This window comes from Carassius carassius, chromosome 15, assembly GCF_963082965.1.
Source record: "Carassius carassius chromosome 15, fCarCar2.1, whole genome shotgun sequence".
Taxonomy (NCBI): domain Eukaryota; kingdom Metazoa; phylum Chordata; class Actinopteri; order Cypriniformes; family Cyprinidae; genus Carassius; species Carassius carassius.
Genome location: NC_081769.1, coordinates 34291429 through 34315567, shown reverse-complemented (window position 1 = coordinate 34315567; position 24139 = coordinate 34291429). Strand labels below are relative to the sequence as shown.

The 24139-nt window shown below is 38.1% G+C and overlaps 2 protein-coding genes across 2 annotated transcripts in view; one reads left to right on the top strand and one right to left on the bottom strand.

Moving 5' to 3' along the window:
- Positions 1-9454: 9454 nt before the first annotated feature.
- LOC132158979 (E3 ubiquitin-protein ligase TRIM16-like) lies at positions 9455-15850 on the bottom strand. Its single transcript, XM_059568627.1, has 6 exons — positions 15323-15850; positions 11627-11722; positions 11314-11547; positions 10226-10403; positions 10086-10109; positions 9455-9978 (listed from the first exon to the last, which is right to left on the bottom strand). Exons 1-6 carry the CDS (start codon positions 15848-15850, stop codon positions 9458-9460), a joined length of 1581 nt encoding a protein of 526 aa, XP_059424610.1. The 3' UTR covers positions 9455-9457.
- A 2030-nt stretch (positions 15851-17880) lies between these two features.
- Positions 17881-24139, top strand: part of LOC132158974 (immunoglobulin superfamily DCC subclass member 3) — a 15622-nt gene continuing 9363 nt past the window's right edge. Inside the window, exons 1-2 of the mRNA XM_059568621.1 lie at positions 17881-18040; positions 23973-24139. The exon at positions 23973-24139 is cut by the window's right edge and continues 139 nt beyond it. Coding sequence (XP_059424604.1) covers positions 17992-18040; positions 23973-24139 — 216 coding nt within the window. The 5' untranslated portion in view covers positions 17881-17991. The remainder of the gene's footprint in view (positions 18041-23972) is intronic.

Genomic DNA, 24139 nt, shown 5'->3' with positions numbered 1-24139 from the left:
ACTTTTTTTCGGTCATTTTGATTTTTCTCTTTCGTACCGCCCGGGCTCCAAAAACATCAAGCCCGATTCCTTATCTCGTATTTTTGACCATTCCGAACGCCCGTCTACTCCCGAGTGTATTTTACCTGAGACATTAGTGGTCTCCACTCTCAGATGGGAGGTCGAATCGAGGGTCATGAAGGCCTTAGAAGGGGTAACGCCTCCGCCCGATTGCCCACCGAACCGGTTATTCGTGCCTGAGGAGTATCGGTCTGAAGTCATTCAGTGGGGTCATTGCTCCAGTATAGCCTGTCATCCAGGAGTCAATCGTACCAGTTTTTTGGTTAAGAAACGATTCTGGTGGCCGTTAATGGCTCGTGATATCCGTGATTTTGTTTTGGCTTGCTCTGTTTGTGCCACTGGTAAGACGTCCAACCAACCCCCTGATGGGTTACTACAACCGCTGTCAGTCCCTTCGAGACCCTGGTCCCACATCGCGCTAGATTTTGTAACCGCAAAATTTTACCGTAGATTTTGAGCCCGTGAGACTCTTCTCCAAGTGGGGGCGCGCACCAAGGCCAAGGCCGATCGCCACCGGTCAAAGCCTCCCGTATACGTCGTGTGGCTTTCAACTAAGAACATTCCTCTCCGCTCCGTCTCTAATAAACTTGCCCCTAAATTTATTGGCCCATTTCCTGTCACCAAGATCATTAGTCCGGTGACAGTCCGCCTCAAACTTCCTCCTACGTACAGGAGAATTCACCCCGCCTTCCATGTTTCCAAGATCAAGCCCGTGTTTTGGGCACCGATTAATCCGCCTGTCCCGGTTCCTCCCCCGCCGCGTCTCGTAGATGGGGAACCTACTTATTTGGTTAATCGTATTCTGGACTCGAGAAGGAGGGGACGCAGATTTCAGTACCTGGTGGACTGGGAGGGTTACGGTCCGGAGGAGAGAAGTTGGGTTCCCTCTAGAGACATTCTGGATCGCTCTCTTATCGATGATTACAATCGTCAGGTAAGTCCGCCAAGGAACGCCAGGAGGCGTTCTTAGGGGAGGGGGTACTGTCACGGTTCATGAATTCACTGTCTCTCTTTTGTCTTGCGTGGTGTTGTGTGTGTGTGTGTGTGTGTGTGTGGGCGTGGTCACTGATCAGCGATGATCAGCAGTGCCAGCTGGTTTCAATTGTTTGTCCATATATAAGTTCAGTAACTGGTGTCTCATGTTGTCAGATCGTTGTTTTCTCCCCGGTGTGCTCCCGTGCTGTTCCTGTGTCCTTGTACCTGCCTAGTTTTCCTGTCTTCGTCGTTCGTTCCTGGATCATCACGCTACATTGGATTACCACTTCTTCACGCGGATTACTCACTCACCGGGAGACAAGGGATCATCACTGGATCGAGCACCACCACCAGCTGTCCACCGAAGTCCCTGCGTCAACCACCATCAGCCTTGTGTCCGCCGCCTGTGTCTCCTGCGATTGAGATCTGTGATTCTGACAATCTTGCTGTTTATCAATAAATACGCCTTGCGTTTACATCCTGTGTCTGTCATACATTACAAAAGCAGATTCAGCTCAATGAACATAAAAACACTATAGAAAACTATATATATATATATATATATATATATATATTATATAAAACAGTAAACAGAAATAAGTGCTGTCTCATGACTGCCTTATGTCAAAAACATAATTTACATAATATACAAATATAAATGTACAATACTATATATTCTGTAACTGTAGTTTGTATATAGCTCAATTTTTAAAAAAAATTATTTGGATTAAACTAAAATAAATTAAATATTTTAACAAAAAATGTATTTTTATTAATAATAATAATACATTTTATTTGAAGCACCTTTCACAAAATTCAAGATCACTTTACAACAAGTATGAAATAATAAATCGAAAATAGACAACAGTACAAATAGAAATGTGCAGTTATACAAAGAATAAGCCTTCTCTATTTCAGTTTTATCACGTAATAGAAAGTCTAAGGCCATCTCAAGCCAACTCATATAATCTGCGGCCTATTATGCATCAAACTAAGATTGATGTAAAGACACAAAGCACAGCCATCAAGTTAGCATCTTTAAACATTCGCTCACTAAAAAATAAATCATTTCTAATCAATGACTTTAGAACCACAAACAATCTGTATTTTATGTTTCTAAACGAAACATGGCTTGAAGATGAAGTGAAGTGAAGTGACATTCAGCCAAGTATGGTGACCCATACTCAGAATTTGTGCTCTGCATTTAACCCATCCGAAGTGCACACACACAGAGCAGTGAACACACACACACACACTGTGAGCACACACCCGGAGCAGTGGGCAGCCATTTATGCTGCGGCGCCCGGGGAGCAGTTGGGGGTTCGATGCCTTGCTCAAGGGCACCTAAGTCGTGGTATTGAAGGTGGAGAGAGAACTGTACATGCACTCCCCCCACCCACAATTCCTGCCGGCCCGGGACTCGAACCCACAACCCTTCGATTGGGAGTCCGATTCTCTAACCACCAGGCCACGACTTCCCTATCTTCCCCGAAGATAGCTGCAATGCAACAGTCCTTAATGAAGCAGCCCCTCCTAACTTCACTTACATGAGTGTCTGCAGGACTGTTAGGAGAGGTGGGGGTGTAGCTGCTCAATTTAAAGATGTATATAAATGCAAGCAAGTGTCATTTGGTCAGTACTTGTCTTTTGAATATCTAGGGATTGTGCTGAAAGGTGCTCCACGCATTCTGTTTATTATTATTTACAGGCCTCCAAAATACTCTCCAGCCTTTGTTGAAGAGGTCACAGAAATGTTATCAATGATTTCCTCAGAGTTTGACTGTTTTGCTATTGCAGGGGATTTTAATATTCACATAGATAATGCAGAAAACAAAACTACAAAAGAAATGATAACGGTTCTAAACACTTTTGACTTGACTCAGCATGTGCATGGACCCACACACAAAGGTGGACACACTCTAGACTTAATCATCAGTAGGGGTCTAAACATTTCATCCATTGTTATTAAGGACATAGCACTATCTGATCACTTCTGTATTTTCTAGATCAGTCTCTGTCAGAAGGAGATGCATAAACGAGAACACAAGTGTACTATTTATGGAGGCTATATCTTTAACACCAAGCATTTCTGCAGACTCTGTTGATCTTCTCCTTGATTCATTCAACTCAAAAGTTAAGAATGTTATTGATGATATTGCTCCAATAATAGTCAGTAAGAAAACAAACAGACAGAAATCAGTTTGGAGAAGATCAACAGCAGTTCAGACTATGAAAAGACAATGCAGAAAAGCAGAGCGGATGTGGAGGAAGACAAAACTTGAAATTCACTATAGCATCTACAAAGACAGCCTTCATGCTTTTAATGTGAAACTAGCCACAGCTAGACAGAATTTCTTCTCAAACCTTATAAACAGTAACTTAAATAACACTCGTACTCTTTTTGCCACTGTTGAGAGACTGACAAACCCCCCAAGTCAGATTCCCAGTGAAATGCTCTCAGACAGCAAATGCAATGAGTTTGCATCCTTCTTTTCTGAGAAGATCATCAATATCAGGAAGGCGATTAGCACATCCTCAAGTAATGCAGAGGTCAGACAGATTAGGCCACAATATAAAAAAGATACTATGTCTATTTTTGAAGCAATTGATAGCAAAATTCTGGAAGACATAGTGCAGCACCTAAAATCGTCAACCTGCTATCTTGACACACTTCTCACATCTTTTTTCAAATGTGTGCTTAACTGCTTAGAAGCAGATCTTTTAGAAGTGGTGAATGCCTCACTTCTTTCTGGGACATTTCCAAACTCCTTAAAAACTGCAGTTGTTAAGCCCCTCCTGAAGAAGAGCAATCTTGATAACACCATTTTGAGCAATTTTAGACCAATATCTAATCTTCCTTTTATAGGCAAACATCACAGCACAGAGACAGCACTCATTAAGATAATAAATGATATTCGCTTAAATTGTGACTGGCAAAATATCGGTGCTGGTATTGCTAGATCTCAGTGCTGCGTTTGACACTGTCGATCATAACATACTACTAGAGAGACTGGAAAACTGGGTCGGCTTTCTGGGATGGTACTCAAATGGTTCAGGTCATACTTAGAAGGGAGAGGCTATTATGTGAGTATAGCAGAGCATAAGTCTAAGTGGACGTCCATGACATGCGGAGTCCCATAAGGGTCAATTCTTGCACCGCTCTTGTTTAGCCTGTATATGCTCCCACTAAGTCAAATAATGAGAAAGAACCAAATTGCCTATCACAGCTATGCTAATGATACCCAGATTTACCTAGCCTTATCTCCAAATGACTACAGTCCCATTGACTCCCTCTGCCAATGCATTGATGAAATTAATAGTTGGATGTGCCAGAACTTTCTTCAGTTAAACAAGGAAAAAACTGAAGTCATTGCATTTGGAAACAAAGATGAAGTGTTCAAGGTGAATGCATACCTTGACTCTAGGGGTCAAACAACTAAAAATCAAGTCAGGAATCTTGGTGTGATTCTGGAGACAGACCTTAGTTTCAGTAGTCATGTCAAAGCAGTAACTAAATCAGCATACTATAATTTAAAAAACATTGCAAGAATTAGATCTTTTGATTCCAGCCAAGACTTGGAGAAACTTGTTCATGCCTTTATCACCAGCAGGGTGGACTATTGTAATGGGCTCCTCACCGTCCTTCCCAAAAAGACCATTAGACACCTGCAGCTCATCCAGAACACTGCTGCCAGGATTCTGACTAGAACCAGAAAATCTGAGCATATCACACCAGTCCTCAGGTCCTTACACTGGCTTCCAGTTACATTTAGGATAGATTTTAAAGTACTTTTACTCGTATATAAGTCACTAAATGACCTAGGACAGAAATATATTTCAGATATGCCCACTGAATATAAACCTAACAGAGCACTCAGATCATTAGGATCGAGTCAGTTAGAAATACCAAGGGTTCACACAAAACAAGGGGAGTCCTCCTTTAGTTACTATGCCGCCCGCAGTTGGAATCAGCTTCCAGAAGAGATCGGATGTGCTAAAACACTAGTCACATTTAAATCTAGACTCAAAACTCATCTGTTTAGCTGTGCATTTATTGAATGAGCACTGTGCAATGTCCGAACTGATTGGACTATATTTTCACTGTTTTTTTTTTTTTATTTTATTTTATGTGAAATCATTTTCTAACTGTTTTAAATTCATTTTAAATAAGTCAACTTTTTAATAATTTTAAAAGTTTTAAAATTGCTTGTTTTATTCTTGTTCTTCATTATTATTTTACTTTCTTTTATGTAAAGCACTTTGAATTACCATTGTGTACGAAATGTGCTATATAAATAAACTTGCCTTGCCTTGCCTTGCCTTTTAAACAGGTGATTTTTAAGTCTGGATTTAAACAGAGGGAAAGAGTTGTATGGTCCACGCACTCGGTCCAAGGAAGGTCTCCGATGCTGGCTGAAGGTTTCCTGCATGTTTGGTCTTTTCAGCGCATAGAGTTATTTAATTTAGGTTAAACTCAAATCTGACTCCATTTTATTATCTAATCTGACTCCATTTTAGTATGACCTCAAATTTAGATTGAAAGGCAACTTGGTTGCTCGACCATTTCTAATTTGGGATTTGATTATCTCTAATGAGATTTGATTATTCTATTTATTTTCTCATATTATTGTAATCGTTCATTCGGGTGCTCATGTCACTCAAAGATATCGCTTTGGCCTTAGCATATCTTACAGACACATTTTTGTCAGTCTTGGTATTTAGACAGAGGTAATTGGCTAATACTTTAGACGGCCGCTCCTATTCTGGCTCATTCTAAAAGTACTTTTAGTTATCCCCCATAGATTTGTACACACTTGAATAAAGCAACATTATTTCTAGTCAGAGGTCACGACCACTACTATAGATATAAGTTGACTAAAATTACTTTCCCTGATAGTAGTTTTGTTATGGTCATGCCATGGTTTCCCACGTACACTTAGCTAGAGTAATATTACAATAAACAGAGGTTAGGCTCACCCTATTTAGGGTGGTCAAACAACATCCAGTTGACTTAAACGGAAATTCCCTATAAGCTCTTACAACAAGGATAGGCAACTTCGGTCCTGGAGGGCCACTGTCCTGCAGAGTTTAGCTCCAACCCTAATTAAACACACCTGAACAAGGCAATCAGTATTTCGGGATTACTAGATAGTAGGGGTGTAACGATACGCGTATTCGTATTGAACCGTTCGGTACGAGGCTTTCGGTCCGGTACGCGGTACGCATCATGTACCGAACGGTTCGTTGGACTAATTAATTACATTTGGAAAATAAAAAAAGTGTGTGAAATATAATGTTATGCATTCAACAAGGTAGCCCAATAACCCAAACGATGTAACAGGCAACGCCCCTGACACCCCCGAAGAAAACAAAACACCAACTTATATGTTTATGTTAGGCTACTCAGTCAGGCGCTCGCTCACTCAGTACGCGCTGAAGGCTCGTTGCAAAATGGCCAATGCGTTTAACAGACCAGAAATAGAAGATCCTCCAATAACCAACAGGTCTGGTGTTTGGGTGCACTTTGGATTCCCTGTAAGCAATAATGCTGATGGCAAGAGAGTGGTGGATAAAAAAACAACGGTATGTCGCATCTGCTACATGACAATAGGGTACACCAGCGGGAAAACTTGAAACATGTCAACTCATTTACGCCGACATCACCCTATAGTGTGTCAGTATCTGGGACAAGACGAAAAAAAAGAGAAACATACACGCAACAAACTATCCCCGCAGCATTTAGACAGACATTCCCAACGGATTCAAACAGGGCAAAAGATCACCGTGGCGATTGGTACATTTACGTTATAGCCGCGGATATGAGACCTTTTACTCTGTAGTGGAAAACGCAGGTTTTAAGAGAATGCTTAAAGTAATTGAGCCCCGTTACAATATTCCTTCACGAGGCCATTTGAGCCAGACCGTAATTCCTGCTTTGTTCCAAAAAACATAATACCAAATAGAGAACCAATTGAGTAAAAACACACTCAATATAAAGAGTTATAGAGTTCCATATAAAAAGTTACATCTTTGTATTTGTTCATAACTACTACAACAATATAACATTTTCTTTTTTTTTTATAAGGAGCTTTTTTTGTTTTATACAGTATGCTGCTAAGAAAACACCATAGAAGATGGGTAAAGAATAGCTCCATCATTGTTCAATGTAAAAAATAATAAATAAAACATTTTTAAAAAATTTATCTGCCAATTTTTTCTTTTTGCTGTATCTAAAACGTACCGAACCGTGACACCAGTGTATCGTATCGAACCGAACCGTGAATTTTGTGAACCGTTACACCCCTACTAGATAGATACAGGCATGTGAGTTTTTATGAGGGCTGAAACTAAACTCTGCAGGATAGTGGCCCTCCAGGACCGGAGTTGCCTATCCCTGCCTTACAATCTAAGTACACTTGAACTAATACCAAGTGTTAGCCGGATCTCTGAAGATACAGTTGGTTTGCCCTATGCTCCATTTCAATGGAACTTTAGTCCGTTACTAACCTGACACAGGAAATTTGGTAACAAGGATACAGCGTAATCTACTAGAGCCAATAATCACAGAGTAAAACGGAATAGAATCAAATATAACAATTTATTTACAGTCAGGTAAATATGAAATATTCCAATTACATAGCCAATTCAAAGATATCAAATCAATACATCAATACATCAAATTCTCAAAGATGAATTTAAGAGTAAGATGCATACCTGTGTCTTAGGATCTGTATTATCTTTTAGTCTACTTTTGTAATATTGAGACCATTGTACCAGTCGCCCTGAGACATTTCAAATGACACCAAACATGACTGTAAATATCACTTGCATTAATGTAGAACCTTATATTATAGACCATTCTGAGTGAAACCAAGTGGAGGAAGGATGGGTAAGGAAGGGGATATGAAGGAACTGATAACATATTTGAGAGAGGCATTTTCCGCACTTTCTCTTAGTGAAAAGTGGGAACAGATGACTATATGTTAATGCACTGTGTGTCTTTTGAGTGTCTCAGAAGATCAAAGTGTCTGAGGTTCTGTAATTCTTACAGAGTCAATGTTAAAGATGTCAGATTACAGTAATCAATACAGGAACTGACTAGACTATGACAAGGATAGAGGTAGAACATAACTGAGAAAAGAGACGAAGACGATTAATGTTACGAAGATGGAAATAAGCAGACCGTGTTATATTATTAATATTTGGTTGAAATGATAATAAATTGCCAAGGATGACACTTAAAATCTTAACCTGACGGCAGGGGGAAACCAAAAAGTCAACGGAAAACAGTGTCAGCTTTAGAAAGTGTAGTTTTGGTGCCATTAAGAAGGATTTCTGTTTTGTCACAATTAAGTTTAAGAAGTTTAAAGTGAACAAGGATTTTATTTCAGATAAACAGTTGAAAAGAGTGGAGAGGGGGTGTGTGGAATTGGGTCTGCTGGAAAGGTAGAATTGAGTGTCGTCTGCGAAACTGTGGAAATGGATATTGTATTTGCGAAAAATATTACCAAGTGGAAGGAGATAAATAATGAAAAGAAAGCACCCAGGACAAAGCCCTGGGGAACACCTGTGGTGACTGTGGCAGACTGAGATCTGAATGTTTGCGGCCTGAAAGATATGAGTGAAACCAGCAGAGAGGGGTGTGAGTGATGTCAATGGAAGATAATCTGTTGATAAGGATGGAGTGAGAGTTAGTATCCAAGGCTGCACTCAAATAAAGGAGAATAAGGATGGTGATAGAACTAGAGTCAGCAGCCATGAGATCATTGGTGATTTTGATAAGAGCAGTTTCTGAACTATGGTGGGGACGGAAGCGAGTGAATTGTTTGTAGAGGTTATTTAGAGATATATGAGTGAAGTTGAGTAGCAACAATGTTTTTTTTTTTAATTGAAGGGAAGATTAGAGAGGCAGTGGTTATGATAATTGTTGGGATCTAGACCAGTTTTATTAGAATTGGAGTGACAACTGCAGTTTTGAAATGTAGAGGAACAATTACAGTAGTGAGTGAGGAGTGGAAGCTAGCAGATATGAGGGAAAGTAGAGAGGACAGGCAAGATTTGACTAAAACTGTGGGGAGGGGATCAAGCTGGCATGTGGAGGGCTTGGATTTTTGATCTGAGATAGCTGAGGCATCAGGTAGTTGAGAGCTGGAGAAAGGAAAAGAGCGTATTGGTAGTTGAGAATGGGAGAGTGGTGAAGAAATAGTTTAGGCTCAGGAGTATTAGACTATTGCCTTTTCTTTAACCCTCATCCTCCCTTCCGTACCTGTAATGAATGTGTCCTTCGCAGGTCAAAATGACCCGAAGGCTGAAAATACTTTTTAATCAATTCATGTATTTTTGTCCAGAAATATTTTATGGATCCATATATATATATATATATATATATATATATATATATTATTATATATATATTATTTTATCAACACAGTTTCACTGATGATTCATTATTAACCCAAAACCCAGGATAGAGCGGCTGAGTGAATGTGGTCTGGACTGTGTGGATGAGGCTCATTGTGTCAGAGACGCTGTAGAAGGACAGAGTTCCTGCACTGAGATCCACAAACACTCCTATTCTACTGCTGATGGGAATCACAGGGAGAACCGTCTCTATTTTATTGTGTCTGAAAGAGAAACTGGAGGGAAAGCAGATCAAACTCCAGGACTGGTCATTAAATCCAAACAAACACTCAGCATCTCCTTTCCTGCTGATGCTCTGATATGACACTGATATACGCACACCATTATTTCCACTCCACTCAATCTCCCAGTAACAGCGTCCAGACACACTTTCTCTACACAACAGCTGAGGATACACATCAAATCTGTCTGGATGATCAGGATATGACTGGACTGTTTTAGTCGCAGCAATCACTTTGTTTCTCTCAGACAGATGGAGGTATTTATTCACAGTGTTTGGATCCAGAGTGAGCTGATGAGAATCTGATGGAGATAAAACACACCAGAATCAGGATTTATGGATTTGTTTATTTAATGTAGCTAAACTCAACAGGAAGAACATGAAAACACATTCTTGTTTTCTTACTTACATCGTAGAAAGTCGTTCCTTTTCCAGAGAACAATGTAGGTGAATGAGACTGTGGAAATCAACAGACATGAACAGTGTGATTATCTAATATGATGTTCTCCATGATATGAGATGATGATGGACAGGTTTCTGAGAGCAGATGAATCTCCGGGATTTTACCTCTGTCTGAGATCTTCTTGATCTTCTCTTTGCAGAAATCCTCCAGTTTGTCGCTCAGCTGATGGACAGATTCTCTCAGACCATCAGAAGAGAAGAGAGAAATGTAGGGGTCATCATTTCTGTCTGTAGATTTAGGAGATGCTGTGAGAGACTGGAAACTCTACAGAAAACAGAAATCAAAACTCATCAGCTCCACACTTCATCCAATAACCTTCAGGAACATTAGATTTGTCTGGCTCTTGTTGACTTGACTGATCTTTAGTAACTCAATATTCATTATTGGATAATAAAACTTCGGCTAAGAACATAAATCTCCATCTAACAGGTCAAGCACATCAATGGAGTCTCATTGTAGGGTTCAGTAGAATTGCTCAGAAAATGCAACTCAAAGACTACGATTATAGTAGTCAACATTTGAAGTGGATCAAAACCTTTCATCAAAGTTGTCCTAAAACCTAAAACCAACATGTGTTCTTGTTTAAGGACCACTTTTTTTATCCACTTGATATGTTGACTACTGTAGATTGACTATCATTTATAACTTCAACTCAGGTTTGGTTTGGTTTCGATACACTGAAGCACTGATAATATACATACTTAATTCTTGTTTGTGGTCTTTATGATCATCATTTATGATCATCTTTATGATCATCATTTATAATTACATGCCATTAAAAGTGTTACAGTTTTATCAGGTTTCAAGATCACCTGATTCAATTTGATTAACTTTACTCAGAATCTGTGCTCACTAATTTCACCATGATGTAATAAATCAGAATGAAAAATGAGGCAGTTGCTAAAATGAAACGTTTTGAACTGTCAGTGGTGCTAGTAGTGTTTGACAGCTAAATGTATCTTCAAGATAAAAGTGCTCAGAGAAATGATTCCAAAAAGATTTCCACAACTGAAAGCCATTTGTAAGCAGCGTCTCTTTCAAAAGAAGCTGATCAGATGAGAGTCTGACTGATGATTATATAAGAAGACACCCATGAAATGTTTCTCTGTGAGTCTCTGTCACAGCAGGATCTGCTCAAGTCCACTATGATCCTGTTCTTCTAGATCTGTGTTACCTGCAGGAACTGGATGTGATCCTGTGTGTGTGAAAGCTGCTCCAGCTCAGCGTCTCTCCTCCTCAGATCATTGATCTCCTGCTCCAGTCGCTCCAGTCGTCCTTCAGCTCGACTCACTGTAGTCTTTTCCTGATCTCTGATCAGTCGTATCAGCTCAGAATGGCTTCTCATACCAGAGCGGATGAGCTCAGTAAAGATCCTCTCACTGTCCTCCACTGCTGTCTGTGCAGAGCGCTGTTAGGACACACAGTGATTCAGCTTCAGTGAGTCTGAACTGAGACGGAGACAAACTTCTCTTCTTCTCCAGACTCACCTTATGAGACTCCACAGTCTCTCTCAGCTGCTGGAGATCTTTCTCTCTCTGCTGGATTCTGTGCTGGAACGTCTTCTGTGTCTCCTTCAGTTGGTGCTGGAGGACAAATAGAAGATTGTAAATGTCTCAAAAGTGAAATGATCTCCCCATGAAATCAAAGTCCAAGCCTAAAAAAAACAGATTACATGCAACAAAGCAATAAAACTAATCTGGACAAGAAATCTACAAAGACAGCAAATGGCACCGCCTTGCCCAAACCTCTCTCCTTTCTCATTTATGACCCCATTTTCCCCTCTCCCTCTACCTCTCCCCCACCAGGCTTCACTGAACGTTCACTAAGAATATCCATATACCACAGTATCTATATATCACTACTGTATATACCACAATATCTGAAGTGAGACCCTTGAGCAAGGCACCAAACCCCCAACCACTCCCCGGGCACCGCAGCATTGGCTGCCCATTGATCCAGCTGGGTGTGTGGTCTTTGGTTGGGTTAAATGCAGAGCACAAATTCTGAGTATGGGTCACCATGCTTCACGTATGGACATCCTTTCCTTTCCATATGATGTATCATGTGGAATGCTTTTCTAGCATTTTAAATAAAGTTGCTCCTTTACGCTTAAGGAAGGTTAAGGAAAACAGTTTGACACCATGGTATAATGAGCATACTCGCACCTTAAAGACAGCAGCCCAAAAAATGGAGCACAGCTGGAGGAAAACAAAACTAGAGGTATTTCGTATTGCTTGGCGGGAAAGTAACATATCCTACAGAAAAGCATTAAAAACTGCTAGATCCGATTACTTTTCTACTCTTTTAGAAGAAAACAAACATAACCCCAGGTATTTATTCAATACAGTGGCTAAATTAACGAAAAATAAAACCTCAACAAGTGTTGACATTTACCAACGTCACAGCAGTAATGACTTTATGAACTACTTTACTTCTAAAATCGATAGTATTAGAGATAAAATTGTAACGATCCAGCCGTCAGCTACAGTATCACATCAGACAGTGCACTATAGACCCCCTGAGGAACAGTTCCACTCATTCTCTACTATAGGAGAGGAAGAATTGTATAAACTTGTTAAATCATCTAAACCAACAACATGTATGTTAGACCCTATACCATCTAAGCTCCTGAAAGAGGTGCTTCCAGAAGTCATAGATCCTCTTCTGACTATTATTAATTCCTCATTGTCATTAGGACATGTCCCCAAAACCTTCAAACTGGCTGTCATTAAGCCTCTCATCAAAAAAACACGACTTGACCCCAAAGAACTAGTTAATTATAGACCAATCTCGAATCTCCCTTTTCTGTCCAAGATACTAGGAAAGGTGGTATCCTCACAATTATATTCCTTCTTAGAAAAAAATGGTATCTGTGAGGATTTCCAGTCAGGATTTAGACCGTATCATAGCACTGAGACTGCTCTCCTTAGAGTTAAAAATGATCTGCTCTTATCATCTGATCATGGTTGTATCTCTCCATTAGTGCTATTGGATCTTAGTGCTGCGTTTGACACTATTGACCACAACATTCTTTTGCATAGACTTGAACACATTGTTGGGATTAATGGAAGTGCATTAGCATGGTTTAAATCATATTTATATGACCGCCATCAGTTCGTAGCAGTGAATGAAGATGTATCCTATCGATCACAAGTGCAGTATGGAGTACCTCAAGGCTCAGTACTAGGGCCGCTACTCTTCAAGCTTTATATGTTACCCTTGGGAGATATCATCAGGAAACATGGTGTTAGCTTTCACTGTTATGCCCCCGTAATATTTTTTTTGTATGAATATCTAAACATGCAATACAAAATAAAGGAAACAGTTTTATTATAGCTTCAAGCATTCATTTTGTATCAATCCTTCTATTTAGGCAGGTTTAATATAATAAAAAAAGCTACTTTTTGGGCAAAACACTCAGAAAATCAAATACTACATCTGGATCATATTCAGTACTATTATCAAACAAAGATGCAGTGGATTACTTCCATGGGTACTCCTAAAGCTTGCACAGGCCTTTTCCGCCTCCTGGATTGACATTTCAATCACTAACATTAGCCAGTTTTCATTTATATGCGGTTTAGTGCTGATGATTGTATTATTTTTCAGATGCTTATGCATCCACAAGAGATCGCTTGTTTCTGTGTCTTCCTGGTCTGTGTTTTTGATCCGCATGTTCTATATGCATTCAGGAGATGCGTAATAGCAAAAAACACTGAAAATTCTGTGTTTGGCTGGGAAGTGTTGTCTCATGAATAACCGAAAATTCTGTGTTTGGTAGGGAAAGAGATAATGCTCTGATGCCTAATTCCTACACTTATAATCTTATTAAATAAGTATTAGTGAACGAGTAATGTCACAGCATCCATGTGCTCCTTCCTACTCTACAGTGTACAGTAAATTGTAGACATGTCAACCTGAGCATGTAATCCAATCCAAATGCTGTTAAACAGTGGCCGATTGGTCCCTGCATATCGTTCCCACCCACACTATCCTAGATCTAGTTCCTACTGGTTGAATTACTGTTGTTTTTCAAATTACATTTTCAACACTGAATCATTAGGGACTTTGAGTGGCGGCTGCTGATGGAATGGCGAACAACATAAGTATTGCCTAAACATCCTCCTCATAATTCATCATTTGTGATGTGATCTGGGAAAACCCGTCAAATGTTGTGCTGGGACGTATTCAGGAAAAAAAAAGGTTGTCATTTTTTTGTCAAAATAAGGTTTTCATTAAATAATTATTCTATAACATCTTGTCTATCATCTCTGAAAATATTTTGAAAACAAAAATCACGTTTAGAGCAGTAAATAGCAATTTATGTGTAATGATGCAGTATCATACTCATGACAGACACTTCTTGTTGAAGGAAAAATGAAACCTGTCTCACTTTAAACCTGTTTTACTCAAAATTCCATACCTGAAAATCATAGCTATCGGCCAAAATCGTATAGTTAAGTTCAAGAAAAAAATACATTCAGACAAAATAAAAACATTTTTGGGAAGAGCTTGAACACAGCTTTCTTACGGTACCAAAACTTTTGATCGCATCACATTTGTACTTAAATGACTGTGCCAACTTGTTTATGGTTGCTTAGTGATTTTCACGTTCTCTTGTAACATCTTATTTCCGGTCATTTAGCCAATGAAATTTCTGGAGGAGCCTAATCATTCTCCATTGAGAACAGCAAGCCAAGATTGTTTAACATTAACCAACGGAACTGGATGGACAGGCGAACTCGTGAATTAGAAAAACAGCCAAATGTTCACTTGAAATTGGAATCAGATTAAAAAACTGAGCTAGACTAAAATTTAAACTAAATCCTGATAAATTAGGTAAACTCCGCAGAAGTGAAATTAAAAGACCTACACACATTATATAACGTCTTTGGGCAAATTTGGGGATTCCTTACATGAAAGTGAAACTGATACATACGGAGCTTCACACTGACCGTGTTTCTGCTGTGTAGCTTGTATTTAGACTAATGAAAGTATTAATTCAAAGAACTGGTGACTAAATCACTACATTATTTTATGTTGTTTAATCAAAGTCTATTGTGTGAAACTCGTTTTGCAGCTGCTGTTAATTTCTGCTGTCATATGCAGTGTGAATGCTGTAAGCTTGTTATTATTTTGAAACGAGTGTCAGCAATATTTCATCAGTGTCTAATTTTAAATACCTGATTCTCTGTCCTCTGTTCTCCAACTGATACAATGTCGTGGTTTTTATGTTCATCCATACACAGCATACATATACATTTCTGGTCAGTGCGGCAGAAAACCTCAAGGATCTTCTCATGTTTCTGGCAGATCATCTCCTGCAGTCGTCCAGTGGCTTCAATCAAACTGTGTTTCTTTCCTTTAAACCAATTCTCATGTTGTTCGAGGTGATTCAGACAGTAAGAGTTCAGACACATCAGACAGGACTTGATGGCTTTGTATTTTTTTCCAGTACAGACATCACACTTCTTATCTCCAGCACCAGAGTAACGGTCAGCAGGTCGTTTGGTCTTCTTCAGTTTCTCCACCAGATCAGCCAGCATGGTGTTTCTAGATAAAGCAGGTCTTGAACTGAAGGTCTGTCTACACTGAGGACAGCTGTAGACTCTCGTCTGATCCTCCTGATCCCAGCAGTCTGTAATACAGCTCTTACAGTAACTGTGTCCACAGGGAATGGTCACTGGATCCTTCAGGAGATCTGGACACATTTGACATGTTAACTCAACCTGAAAAACTGTTGCTGATTCCATCTTTCTGCTTGAATACAAACACAGCAGCCAGCTAAACTTTCAGTTTCTGAACTGAAATGTTTACTGTTTCCTGGTTCTGTTTTTGAGTGACGTGTGTAAAGCTCCTGTGATAGTGAAAGTGATAGTGGTGTATAAGCCAAGTATGATAACCCATACTTGTAATTTGTCCTCTTAGTTTAACCCATCCAAGTAAACACAAATAGCAGTGAGTAGTAAACACACACACACACACACACACACACACACACACACACACGTCAAGTCACCTTTATTCATATAGCACTTCATACAATACTGATTCTGTCAAAGCAGCTTCACAGTCTCAATAGGAACAGAGTTTGTCAATAATGCAAATGGCAATAACTTTTGTCATTTTTTTCAGATATTTCATTCAAAAATATTGAGAAAATCATCTTTAAAGTTGCCAAAATGAAGTCCTTAACAATGCCTAATACTAATGAAGGGAAATAAACGAATTCTACACCATTGATTCACCACAACTAAACATTTATACACACAAAATTTAATACTTTAACATTTTTAAATATTTCACCAGGAACATATAAAATTTTACACTTGACTTTTTCACATACACACATTGGCTGGCTAATTCCATATTACATTACATATTTGTAAAGCAGTTCAAAATAGTAGATCAGACTGACATCCTTCATCTAAACTAATTAAATCATGCAGAAACAGATTTTGATGACTGCAATAGTCTAGAGATAAATGCACTGCAATTGGGGAATAATGCACATGGCAAAGTTTAAATGTCCTAATAAAGACAAAAGGTCTCATTTTGATATATGTTTTATTTTCTGATTAGAAAGATGACAAAATTTGCTTAATGTGGTTAAGCTTGACTTTGGGCAAAAAGGCTTTCATGAAGGACCTGTATCTTCTTTCCTGAAAAGGTAAAATTGATACTTGAGAATAAATCTTTTAGCTGAGATATACAGTGAGGAGAATTGAGAAAATCAAAGACTAAAAAATCAGCTCATAAAGGAAGGACGAAGGGGAGTTTGTATTTATTCAATAAGATCCAGCAAAGTATTTTGGAGAGAGAATTTAATATTTTTGAACTGCTAAAACTACCGAAAGTGAGACACGCAGCAAAATACAATTTCGACTTTCATCTTATTCCAAAGAGATGCTGCTGAGAGAGTTTGGACCTTAACCTTAAGCTCCTGAAAGAGGTGCTTCCAGAAGTCATAGACCTTCTTCTGACTATTATTAATTTGTCATTGTCATTAGGATATGTCCCCAAAAACCTGCAAACATGCTTATGTTATTATTACTCTCATTAAAAAACACAACTTGACTCAAAAGAGTCCCTTTTCTGTCAAAGAGACTAGAAAAGGTAGTATCCTAACTACTATACTTCTTAGGGGGAAAAAATGGTATCTATGAAGCTTTCCAGTCAGGATTTAGAGCATATCATAGTCCTGCTCTTATCATCTGATCAAAACCAGATTTTATTTATTTTTTTACTAGCGAGTGCAGGACACTATAGTTCATTTGTGTAAGTGTATAAGTATAATTGCTAATGCAAACTTTTAACAACACAGGCTAAACAAAATTAAGCATTGCTTGGTAATTGTTTGACCTAAACTGGTATTATCTACTTGTCTACTTAAATTTAACAGCTGAATAATTTTAGTTGATTGCAATCCTTTAGGTACCTTTCTAATCTGACATTATCATGATGATTTTGTTCTTGTCATATATAACTATAGTGAGTAAACTGTGATGTAATGTGAGAAATGTTCTAAGATAAAAAAAAGACCTCTAAGATAAAGAAATACCCATTTACAGCAGGAAACATCATGGTATTCTCATCTGATCTGTAGTATTGTGCTGGACACCGGTACCTTGTGTAAAGGGCGTGTTCTTGTCTCCAGCTGCTCTCTGATTGGCTGGTGACTCGTGGCCCCGCCCCAGCTGGAGTCTGAGAGTGTCAACAGAGCTGCTGATTCTCACACACGCTCAGTGACTCTGAGAGGAATAACGTGAGGAATATCTGGAGCACTGAGGAATATTCAAGTTTGTTTTGATCCGTCATGAGTTCATAAGCCATCATCCAAACATCAGGAATAATGATGAAACTCTCAGCGCTGCTGCTGCTGCTGCTCATCACAGTCTCAGGTGAGTCTCAGCTTTTACTCTTTCTCTCCTCAGAACTCCTTCATCTCTGTCAGCAGTCATACTTTGCTGTTTGACTGATTTTGGTTTATTGGTGTTATGGTAAATATCAGTATAATAGTTTACAACTAACAACATATGCAAACGAGTCTTGTATTATTAACAGAGTCATTCATTAAGACTTTAATGAGTTCAATTAGCCATCATTAGTTCATCTGACCCAAGTGTCCAATCATTTGCTTCATTCTCACTTCAATTGTTTTCTTCTCACTTTGGAGAGAAATTTATATTGAATTGATGTTAGATTGATCATTTATTGTTAACTTTATACTTATATTAATACAATGAGTATATTTTATGCAATGTGTGTTGTCTGTTGTTCTCCTTTAAAATATTGAGTTATATGTATATCCAGAACAATCAATAATTACTTCCACTGTTGATTATTTCCCTTTATTGCTTTTCATTGATTAGCTGGTGCACCATCGATTTATATGCAATTTCTTTATAATTTCAATTAGAAATGACAAATATTGTGTTTGAATCCAGAATGATTCAGATGATTCAGGGTCACTGCAGGAGCTTCTGCTGAAGTTCATGTTCATGAGAGTGAGACAGACAGACCTGAGGCAGACATTGACCCTGACCTTTGACCTGACCCTCATTTTCATATGACTGGGCCTTTAGGGTCGGGGTCAGACTGGGTGGGGGTTTGATTGAGATCTCATTATAAGGGCCGATAATCCTGCTCAGCAGCTGCTGAACACACACACACACACACACAGGCCGCACAGGGTCACGGGGTTAATCCAAAAGATCTACACCGTCTGTGGTCAAACTTTGTGTGTGTGTGTGTGTGTGTGTGTGTGTGTGTGTGTCTGGAACACACACACACGTGAGCAGCGACGGATTCATTTTCCTAATTAGCACCAGAATCTATTCAGCACTGTGGGAACCAGATCAGTTTCATGAATATGATAATTTGTTAGTGAAGACACACACACTCTCTCTTACAGGCACACACACACACACACACACACTTTCTCTCTCTCACACACAAGCATAATATGAAGTATGCATATGATAGAATATCAGTCACACAAACTCCAGGAGTACTTATAGTTTTGATGTCTCACTTTCATTAATGAGTGTTAATTGAGACAGACGAGCCGCTGTAAGTCTCATTAGATGCTGGATTCTCCTGCTGAGAGCCTGAAAGCGTGAAGAATCAGGGCAGACTCTGAGTTCAGACGGCTCTATCAGACTCAATACACTCGTTCACTCCATCCTCATCCTGACAATAAACTCTCAAACCACACAGAATAAAGTCTGGGAATCACATCATGATGCATCATCATGATCTCACTGCTGGATCAAAGTTTGGAATAATGCAGATTATTTAGCCTAATGTTTCTGAAAGATACTGTAAATACTGTAACAATTGTGAAATATTATTCTAATGTAAAACATCTGTTTTCTGTGTGAATCTGTGTTAAAGTGTAATGTATTTCTGTGATGCTCCGCTGTATTTGCAGCATCATTCCTCCAGTCTTCAGGTTCATTTCTGATTATTAACAATGATGAAAACAGTTGTGCTGCTCTAAATTTGATATATTTTATTTTACAGGATTCACAGATGAATAGAAAGTTCACAAGAACAGCAAAACTATTTTTACATTATAAGTGTCTATTCTGTCACTTTTGATCAATTGAATGCATCCTAGATGAATAAAAGTATTAATTCATTTTTTTTTTAAATCATACTTAGCCTAAACTTGTGAATTGTTGCATATTTATGAAAACAGCTTTAATATGATAAATGCAATTATAATGCATGAAGATATTAAGATGATATAAACATTAACATCATGATTTTCTATAAAGAAGCTGTGAAACAATTTGAAAAGTGGTGTACAAATATATTTGATCTTACTTAAATCAATACCATATTCATATATTATGATATTTGCATGGTAATACCAATAATATATATACTGGTAATGCAAGTATTAACAATTTTACACATTCAAAAAGCATATAAATAGTACTGTTGATGCTGTTCTAGTGATCAGTGTTATTGGATTGAGTGGATCTGTGATGTTTCACTAATAGATTCAACACATTTGACTACAGCCTGTGATGCAGTTTTCCTCATAAATGAGTGTGGTTCTGTCGTCGGGTCACATGGTCACACAGACGGATATTTGACATTCAGATTTGTTCGTCTGAGCAGCAGATGCCACAGAGACAGCATTAATGGCGTTTCTGACGTGTTTATTGGCCGCTGAAGTTCACGGCCACTCCAGAGACAAATGAAGAAATTGGGAGGAGGACCGGCGGATTCTCTCATGACCTTTAGGATCTGAGGTCACAGTGTGTTGGTAGGGGGCAAGGGGGGGGGTCTCATTCAGTCTGTCTCATTCAAACACTAAAGCATTCAAAATTACTAAGTCTCTGGAGCTTGAGTTCATGTAGCAAGCATAATACACTTACTGCATAGTGCACACTCTATAGTGTTCAACAGCAATGTGCTGTTTAATTCAGCTCTCAACTCAGACTTTTCATGGTTTTACTGAAGTTTGCATTAAAGTGCCTTAAACTTTAAGTCTGTAATTATATTTATATTTATTTAGATATTTATATTTAAATAAATATGCATTTATTAATTAAATATAGTAATATATAAGTAATTTTTTTAAAAATTATTTATTATATTTATTTATATATAAATAAATATAAATGTATTTATTATGTTTATTATGATTTATTATAATTTATTATATTTATTTATATATTTATAGTTGTATTGTATTTATATTTTTAGATATCGTTATGATAAAAGTTGATGATTAATGATTATCGATATAGTTATTGTTATAGTTCTTGTCTGTGTGAATGTTAATATAGTTATAGTTATTCTATTTATATTTGTAGATATCGTAATGATCAAAGTGTGTTGCATTGTGGGATACCGTACATTCACTATCCGTCTGACTGTAAAGTATTTAAGTATTGTTATGATTGTAGTAGGGCTGCACGATTGTGACAAAAATCATAATTGTCGTTTATTTTCTTAAACTTTTAATTGTGATTATTAATTACAATTATCACAATTTTCATTGAATGATCTTTATAACATTGTTTGTATTTTTATATAAAAATAAACAAACTGAAAAAACTTTAAGTGCTTTTCTATAGTATTAAGCCTGAAACGTCAACTATACATCGGATTGGTTTCTTCTTTAAATTATATAAAAAAAGATGAAATGGTATTATAATGTTATACTAAAACTAAAACAATGGAAAAACCTTTAAGATAACATGTAGAAAGAAAAAACATTTTAAGCGTGCAGAATAGCATAAGTGGACTTTGAACAATTAATTGCCACTAATTGACACGATTACCTAAATGTGGTGTCCGTAATTGTAATCGAGATACAAAATGTTATTAATTGTGCAGTCCTAGATTGTAGTTATCATTATAGTTATCATCTGTTTGTTTGGGTGTTAATATAGTTATAGTAATCTTTATATTTATAATTATACTAATCACTATGATTATAGTTATTGTTATAGTTATCGTCTGTTGGTGTTGACGGACGCTAATAATTATAATTGTTATAATTGTAATTATAGTTGTTATGATTATAGTTAGTTATCGTTATAGTTTTTGTTATAGTTATCGTATGTTTGTGTGGACACAAATATAGTTATATAGTTATCATTATAGTTATTGTTTTAGTTATTGTTATTAGTTATCTTTATAGTTATAGTTAGCATTCTCTGGATTGTCTATTAAGTCCCATGATTCCAGGCCGGAGATGCTCTTTGGATCCTATGTGAGAATTTGATGAGGTTTGCCTTTAATTTCTGTCGGAGAGAGTCTGATGGACAGACTGAAGGTTATCTGGTCTGAGGAGACCTGGCTCATGTTCTGAGGTCAGACTCCGGTCCAGATGCCAGGACGAGCGCAGAAGTGCATGAGTCTGGTTTTTCCGTGCGAGCTCGTTCAAGTTCAAGTGTGACCGGGGTGTTTTGTTGTGTGTTTGGCAGCTGCGAGGGGCGGCGTGCGGCGCGTTTGACTGATGCGGTGGCATGGGAAAGTCACCCTCGCGCTACGCCACGGGGCGGAGGAGGGGCAGATGGCTCTTCAGATGGGGCAGGAATGATGGGCTGGGGCAGATCTGGAGGGTGTGTTTTTGGGGGGGTGGGGTGGGGTCGCATTGTGTGGCTGTTTTGGGCTTTTGTACGTGTTTGTGTGAGTGCTTCTGAAAGAGCCATCAATCAGGCGACCCAAAGTCAAGTTTAAGTTCAGTGGAGATGAATCACTTTGTTTTAAGATGCTCTAAATCCAACCAGCCTTTCCTCCATCACATCAGCAACTCAAGCACAAGACAAACACCATCTACTGATGCAAGTGTGTGTTTGAGTCCATTTAAAATGGCACTTGTTTATTTTGCATCTGAACTCTTCAAACGCACCTCATGAAGTTTTACTTTTTTTTGTGGTTTTACTCAGTGTTTGAGTTCAGTTTTTATTGTTATTACGAGAAAAAATATGATATCGATAACTATAATGAACAATCTCTGGGGGAAAAGTCTTGATGCAGAATTTTGGATCATCTGGAGGCAAGATAAACAAGAATGTGATCACTTAGTACAATGAATAACAGTAGTAGTCCAATCTTGTTGAAATTTAGCAGATATCATTACTACAGCTAAAACAATGCTGATTTAACAACTGAAAGTCAATCTGTTTATCAGTTTTGAAAGCTGGGGTAAAACTAATTCCCAAATTCTGAGCACAAGTGCCTACAGTATTACAGGGGTTTGGAAGGGATAGCAGCATGTTGAGGCTGTCCCAAAACAACACTTCGTTTAGTTGTAAAAAATGATCTGCCATCCAAATTTTAACTTGACAATCAAACAGATACTGGAGAGATAAGATCTAATCTAGTTTCATTGGAAGCTAAAAATGAAAATGCTAAGATATTTGATGCCCACAAAAGATCTTGGTTAAAGGAAGAAGACAGAGTGAGAACAAAAAAGGGCCTAAAACAGAACCCTGCTGCACCCCACATGTACATGCAGTAGAGACAGAGGAAAAATCATCAATGGCTACAGAAAAAAAGATCTTTCCTTAAGATAGGATGAAAACCAGCTGTTCCCTTACTACCAACATACTTCAGCAGTCAACTCAAAAAGATAAAACGATTGATAGTATCAAAAGAGCTGAGCTTAGACCCAGAAGAAACAAAAACCCACATTTCCATGTCAACAGCTAATAACAATAACCTCATTTAACACTTTCTATATACTTCTCATAACACTTTCTTATACTTAGTGTAAGTGTAATTTTACCTGTAAAAAATGGTAACAACTGGATAAACATTTTGTTTCCATTTGTTATTGCGTATCAGTTCTTTATGTTTAAAACAAGAATAAGTGTCTGCAAGTGGGGTCGCAAAAGAGCAGTTTTTGGAAACTTTCCAAGATTTTTTTACATTTTCCACCCCATTCCAAAAACATTAGCACACATGTTATGTTTTTGTACATCTAGATTTAAGAAAATGTATATTTGTGCTGGAAAGCAAGAGAAAAATACTGAGGAAAACAACTTTTTGCAGTAAATGTATTAAATTAAAAATACTGAATTTTAAAATAACTAATCTGATATCTGATTATTAAACTTTGCTAGAGTATTTTATTTGGTTCTGTATCGGTTTTACTGCATTATGTTATATCTAATGTTATGTGACTAACAGTTTTCCTCCGTCAAGGTTTTATTATCTCTCGTGATGCTTCATCATCATCATCATCACCACCACCTTCATCATAATCATCATCATGAATTGTTTGTAAGTTCTGATAACTCAGACGCATGTCTCTCTGTGATTTATTCCTCATCATCAAACTCTCCCACTGTGGTCCATCAGGTTTGGGTGGAGCTTCAGAGTTGGCCTTCATCAAAGAACCCAGTGATGTCATCGCAGTGAGGGACCGCCCCCTTATGCTGGACTGTCAGGTAGAGGGGGAGGGGCCTATCACCATCACCTGGCGGCGGAACGGTGTTCCCGTTCCTCTGGGAGCCAGAGCAGCCGTG